Source organism: Gorilla gorilla, chromosome 7 (assembly GCF_029281585.2).
Source record: "Gorilla gorilla gorilla isolate KB3781 chromosome 7, NHGRI_mGorGor1-v2.1_pri, whole genome shotgun sequence".
In the NCBI taxonomy this organism is placed as follows: Eukaryota; Metazoa; Chordata; class Mammalia; order Primates; family Hominidae; genus Gorilla; species Gorilla gorilla.
The window spans coordinates 149,058,158-149,064,348 of NC_073231.2; the positions used below are offsets into that span (position 1 = coordinate 149,058,158).

Sequence of the window (6,191 nt, forward strand, 5' to 3'; positions counted from 1 at the left end):
GGAGGGGTGAAGGTGACGGGAGGCGGTGCACGGGGGAGGCGGGGCACAGGAGAGGCGGTCGACAGGGAGGTGGGACGCTGGGGAGGAGGGGCGAATGGGGGGAGGCGGGGCGATGGGGAGGCGGGGTGTGGAGGAGGCGGGGCACCAGGGAAGCGGGGCGACGGGGAGGCGGGGCGACGGGGAGGCGGGGCGTGGGGGAGGCGGGGCGACGGGGAGGCGGGGCAGTGGGGGAGGAGGGGCAGTGGGGGAGGCGGGGCGTGGGGTAGACAGGTGCGGGGGAGGCGGGGCACCAGGGAAGTGGGGCGACGGGGAGGCCGGGCGTGAGGGAGGCGGGGCAGAGGGGGAGGCGGGGCGTGGGGGAGGCGGGGCGTGAGAGGCGGGGCAGTGGGGGAGGCGGGGCGTGGGGGAGGCGGGGCGTGGGGGAGGCGGGGCGTGGGGGAGGCGGGCCGAGGGCGAGAGGGCGCAGGGAGGCGGGTGGGGGTGGGGCCACGCGCGGAGGGGCACGGAAGGGCGGGGCGGGGCAGGGAAGGGCGGGGCTCGGGGGACAGGCATCAGGTATGAAGAGTTTGGGGCTGGCGGGGCGTGTCCGGCTGTGGCGTGAGCACCGCTATGGGAGACCCTGGCTTGGCAAGTGACCTTGCAGCCTTGGCTGGGGAAGGGCTAGATGCTTGGTGGGTGCCGGCAGAGTGGAAAGAATGACAGGTTCAGGTGAATTTAAGGAAGGATGGTTGACTCGGTGGCTGGGACATTAGAGACAGGTATTCCCAGCCTCAGGTGCTGTCCTAAGCCCAGCAGGTACTGACCCTTGATGGTCACCTCACCCTATGAGGGAACTGAGGCCTGGGGAACCCAAGGGGCTAGTCCAGAACCCACAGCCGGGGGAAGGAGGAACCGGGTCTTAAACCCAGGCAGCTCACTCCAGAACCAACTCAACCTCTGTTACAGGTGGCCGGCCAGAATATGCCCCACCCCACCCATTGACAGCCGGGGAAACTGAGGCCTCAGTAGGTGAAGGGCCTGGCCCAAGCACCAAGGCACACAGAGACGCTCAGGCTTGACCCTGGCTCCAGACTCCCGTCCAGCCCCTGCCGCTGCCCCACCCCTCTGCTGCCCTTGGGAGAGGGGCAGCTCAGAGCCTCGACTCTGCACTCTGCATCAGCCCCCCCCAAGGGCTTGGGTGGGGTCTTGAGAGGAAGGGGTGGCCTCAGGGAGCGACCTGGGCTTTCCAAGCCTCTCCCAGAGCAGCCCGTCTCTCACAGGCCAGAAGGCAGGTGGGAGCTGATGGCTTTCCCAACGGGAGACCAAGGGGGCGGGCCCCCAACAGCTCCAGAAAGCTCTCCACCGGACACCAGCAGGAACAGCACTGCAGATGGAACAGCAGGGGCAAAGACCTGAGGTGATAGTGAGGGGCAGCCGGGAGGCCTTGGGCCTAGCAGTGCACTGCTGAGTGTGGGTGAGGAGGAGGTGATCACGCAGCCTTAGCTTGAGGGCATTGACTGTGTTTTTATTTAAATGCTCTTAAAGGGGCCTGGGCGTGATGCTGACTCCGGGATGAAGATGCTTGGCCAGTGATCAGCAAATAGAGGGTCTGTGACCCCAAGGTCCTGTGACTATGGAGCCCAGACATGGGGTTGGGGGGTGTCAGGCATGGCCCATTCCGGGGCGAGGCTCCCTGCCCTGCACTGCAGGGCTAAGGCACTGAGCAGCAAGCCATGCGAGGGCCAGCAGCTACTGCGGCCAGCACCACCTTCCAACCGCCGGGGCACAGGTGCACAGGACGCTCCAAGGCCAACCACAATGACTTCTCCTTCCCCTCTGGCCCCAGATGTCCTGGAGGGAAACAACAGTCCCTGGCCTGGCGCCTGGAGCTGGGGACCAGTGTGAGGCCCATTGTTTGAGGCTGGAGCTGGTGGGGGCCACTAGGAAGCCCACGGCAATGCCCTTCATCCCACTTATCGCAGCTCCAGAGCCCTGCGGGAGGACTCAGAGTCAGGGACACAGCAGCGTCCGGCGAGATGAAGGCGCTCGGGGCTGTCCTGCTTGCCCTTTTGCTGTGCGGGCGGCCAGGTGCGGGGCAAAGGGTAACCCTGCGGTGAGGGGGCAGCAACTGCAGTCCTGGAGCACAGGGACCTCCAGGGACCCCCAGCAGGGGCTTAGGAAGAAGGAGGGGATGAGGCTGGAGTCCCCAGCCCAGAGCAGCATGGATGGAAGCTGGCCTGGGTCCCCGAGAGTCCCCAAACATCTGTGCCCCTGTTTATGTGGGGTGCGGGGAGGGGCTACCATAAAGGGCCAGCCCACAGCAGCCGCTGTTGTAACTACAATGCCAGGGCACACTCGGCTGCAGGACAGTGAGTAGGGTGAGTAGGGTGGTAGGACAGTGAGTAGGGTGAGTAGGCTGCAGGACAGTGAGTAGGGTGAGTAGGGTGTTCAGGGTAGGGGCCCTTCCCAGCCACCCTGGGGCCCGAGGGTGGCTGGGGAGGGCCAAGGAGTTGGGGGCATGATGCTTGCCCAGAGCAGGTGTCCTCCATACCCGGGTAGCTGAGGCTTACAAGCATCCCTGCACGGCCAGGGAGAGGGCAGACACAGCAGGAAGAAGAGGAAGAGGAGGAGGACCACGGGCCAGATGACTACGACGAGGAAGATGAGGATGAGGTGGAAGAGGAGGAGACCAACAGGCTCCCTGGTGGCAGGAGCAGAGGTATGGCCACCCCAACCCCAGAGCCCTGCTGCCTGATCTGCCTGGAGCATTCTGGGCGGGGCTGTGTGATGGAAGCCAGCAGGCCACAGTCCTGCTGTGAGCTTGCCTCCAGCAGAGTGGGAGACACTCAGTACACTCCTCACTGCTGCTTACCATGATACTCAGTTGCCTTCCAGAGTAGGGAACAGGGGAAGAAGCCACCAGCTGGGAGGGTCGGTGGTGCCAGGATGTAGAGGTTAAATAGGAGTTCACCAGGCAGAGAAGGGCTCAGTGGGGGCCCAGGGTGGAGACAGCAAGCACAGAGGCCCCAGGGTAAGGTTCAGTTTTGTGGGGCAGAGAGAGCAGCAGGGTGGGCCGGTCCTGTACAGGGGAGGGCTGGATTGGCTGCTGCGGGCTGGGGAGCCAGGGAACCGCTTAGAGCAGAGCAGAGTAGGGCTAAGAAGAGCCCACCCTCACTGCCCACCTGACACACCCCTACACGTGGGCCACCCTCTGCTCTCTCCCATCCTGAGAAAAGCAGAGCAAATCGCCGCATCCAACCCTCGGGCCAGCCCCTCCCTAGCCAGGGACCGCAGCGTGCCCCACCACACACAGCCCCTCCCTAGCCAGGGCCCCCAGCATGCCCCACCACACACAGCCCACCCCACTCCCAGGACCCCCAAGCCTGCCCTCAGCACGAGCCCTGCCCCACACACCCACGAGGTGTCCCCTGTGAGGCCGTCCTCTGCCAGGCCCGGTGCTCCCAGAGGCAGGACTGAGTCAGACCCACCTCCAGGTTTCTGTGCCCACGGCAGGAGCCTGGGCAGCATTGTCGCAGGACGTGAGCGATGATGGGAAGTTCACCCTGCCTGACCCGCAATCCCTTGCCCCCTAAACACACAGGCTCACGCACACAGCACCAAGTCAGGGGTCGCCCGCCCGTCTGAGCAGTGGGTGCTGGAGGCTCACCAGGCTAGGCTTTGGGAGCACAGCTGAGAACGGGGAGGTGGACAGGGACGTGGCAGGAGACCCTGGGGGGCCCGGCCTCGGCCTGAGCCTGCCTTGTCCACAGTGCTGCTGCGGTGCTATACCTGCAAGTCCCTGCCCAGGGACGAGCGCTGCAACCTGACGCAGAACTGCTCACATGGCCAGACCTGCACAACCCTCATTGCCCACGGGAACACCGGTAAGTGGGCGTGGGGCCGCAGCACATGCACCCTCAGGCAGCGGGAAAGCCAGGGGCCCTGAACAGAGCCCTGCAGGGCCACCTCAGAGACCCCGCCCATCCTCAGCACTTGTTCCCCATTCCCCTTCCCAGAGTCAGGCCTCCTGACCACCCACTCCACGTGGTGCACAGACAGCTGCCAGCCCATCACCAAGACGGTCGAGGGGACCCACGTGACCATGACCTGCTGCCAGTCCAGCCTGTGCAATGTCCCACCCTGGCAAAGCTCCCGAGTCCAGGACCCAACAGGCAAGGGGGCAGGCGGCCCCCGGGGCAGCTCCGAAACTGTGGGCACAGCCCTCCTGCTCAACCTTCTTGCCGGCCTTGGAACAATGGGGGCCGGGAGACCCTGACCCACGGCCCCTCCCCACCCCCACCCAGCCTCCCCACCGGCCCTGCCAGCACTCTGTCTGGTACCTTCCCCTCCTGCCCCTGCACCAGCTTTGGAGAATGGATTTGGAGTGTCTTGGGCGATCCAGCCAGCGCAGGCCCCCCGGCCCAGTTGCTTCCTCAGTTCCCGGCTGTGTCCTTGGTGTCCTCTCCCCACCACCTGTGAGCAGCAAGACTGCCGCACGTGGGCGCCGGGTCCAGACCTCGGCTGCCACGCCCCAGGACCTGCAGCCCTCATGGGGGCTGGGGATCCCCATCAGCACAGCCAGGCAGAGATGATACCCACCACACACCTGGGGGCCCCCACACCCAATCCTCACCCTTAACTTCTGCCACGGGAATTCCTCCATCTGCAGCAGTTATACGGACCCGCCCTGCCCTTCCCCAGGTCGGCCTCTCGGCTGTCTGGAGGGAAGGGGATTTGGAGGGAGGCTGTCATCGCCCCTAGGAAAGACGGGCCTGGGGGAGGCGAGACAGTGGGGGAGGCGCGCTGAGGATGAGAGGGCACAGGGAGGTGAGTCGGGGTGAGGCCACACGCGGAGGGGCGGGGCGGGGCGGGGCTGGGGGGACAGGCACCAAGTATGAAGAGGATGGGGCCAGCGGGGCCTCTCTGGCTATGGCGTGAGCACCGCTATGGGAGACCCTGGCTTGGAAAGTGACCTTGCAGCCTTGGATGGGGAAGGGCCAGATGCTGGGTGGGTGCCCGTCACCTTGAGGTGACCATCTAGGGTCAGTACCTGCTGGGCTTAGGGCAGCGCCTGAGGCTGGGAATACCTGTCTCTGCTCTAGCAGAGGCTAAAGCAGGCTAGAGCAGTGGAGGGGTGGAGTTGATGAAAGGAGAGGAGTAGATGAGATGGAATTTTTCCAGCCTCATCCTGGCCTGCCCTCTAGACTCCAGTCCCCAAGCCCTCAGCCTGGTGGGTGTCATGGGTGGATCTGGGGGTGTCAGACAGGCTACCCTGTGCCAGGGAGGGGGCAAAATGGGCCTGCAGCTTCCTGCAGAGGAAGCAGGACTGGGTAGCAGAGCCGGGAAGGTGGGTGGCCCATTACAGGGGGGTCCCCAGGGTGTCCTCTGGCAGGGCTGTGACTGCTGCAAGCTCTGCCTTCACCAGTAGCTGGGGCCAGGACAGAGCTCTGGGACAGCAGGCAGAGGCCGAGCCTGGGCCACAGCTCAGCCACTGACTTGGGTATCAGTTTCCCCTTCTGAGAAGTACAGAGTGAGACTTAAAGAATCCCTAGATCCCCACCAGTTCAACACTCCATTAACTGGGAAGCCCAGAGTCCTGTCGTGCCTGCCAAGTTCATCCTGGTGGGCAGTGGGAGGCCTCCACTAACTATTCTCTTCTTTTCCTTATTAATAAAACACACAATGCCTAGCTGGGGGGTCGGAAGGCAAATGCCCTAGATGGTGGGGTCACGTCTTTCTCCTTCTCCTTCCTGCTGGCTGAAGTGATGACTGGAGCTCAGCAACCACTTTGCACCATGAGGCAGCACTGAGCACGGCAGGGCAGCCTGGCGAGAGGGGCCTAGCTTGCTGCCGACAGAAGTCACTGCCTACCTCAGGGTCCCCTTACCTGGGTGGGAAATAAATTTCTGCTGTGTTGAAGCTAATTATTTGGGGTGTCTGTTACTTGCATTTTCACACTGACACACGCACGTGTGTGCACACGAACACGCACGCCTACAGCCCCACTGGAGCACAGTGCAGGGGTCAGGCTGCCTGCTTCAAATCTAAGGCCCAGCCCTCCCCAGCTCCATGACCCTGGGAGCCCCTTCACCTCCCACTTGGCTCCGTCCAGAGGGAGTCCTGGGAGAGCCCTCCTAGTGGGCTACAGTGAGGATCCTCCGGAGTGCTGGAGTGCCACGTGTCAGGGCTTACAGCCGCGTGGCTGGCAGAGA

The 6,191-nt window shown here is 64.2% G+C and overlaps 1 protein-coding gene across 2 annotated transcripts; it reads left to right on the forward strand.

The window, feature by feature from the left end:
- The first annotated feature begins 1,438 nt into the window (after nt 1–1,438).
- On the forward strand, nt 1,439–5,903 carry GPIHBP1 (glycosylphosphatidylinositol anchored high density lipoprotein binding protein 1). Of its 2 annotated transcripts, XM_055348395.2 has the most exons (5): nt 1,439–1,586; nt 1,962–2,067; nt 2,570–2,698; nt 3,750–3,863; nt 3,996–5,903. In XM_055348395.2, the coding sequence occupies exons 2-5, from the start codon at nt 2,016–2,018 to the stop codon at nt 4,253–4,255; spliced, it is 555 nt and encodes a 184-aa protein (XP_055204370.2). In that variant the 5' UTR covers nt 1,439–1,586; nt 1,962–2,015; the 3' UTR covers nt 4,256–5,903. The 2 variants fall into 2 exon arrangements, with proteins under 2 accessions (XP_055204370.2, XP_063565639.1); XM_063709569.1 differs by lacking the exon at nt 1,439–1,586 and having other exon boundaries at nt 1,912–2,067.
- Nucleotides 5,904–6,191: the final 288 nt, after the last annotated feature.

Bases quoted from the DNA above. Each gene is read 5' to 3' on its own strand.
- GPIHBP1 (XM_055348395.2), top strand. From the start codon at position 2,016: ATGAAGGCGCTCGGGGCTGTCCTGCTTGCCCTTTTGCTGTGCGGGCGG. The intron at 2,068-2,569 runs GTGCGGGGCAAA...CTGCACGGCCAG, and splicing joins TTTGCTGTGCGGGCGGCCAG to GGAGAGGGCAGACACAGCAG. The intron at 2,699-3,749 runs GTATGGCCACCC...CCTTGTCCACAG, and splicing joins CCCTGGTGGCAGGAGCAGAG to TGCTGCTGCGGTGCTATACC.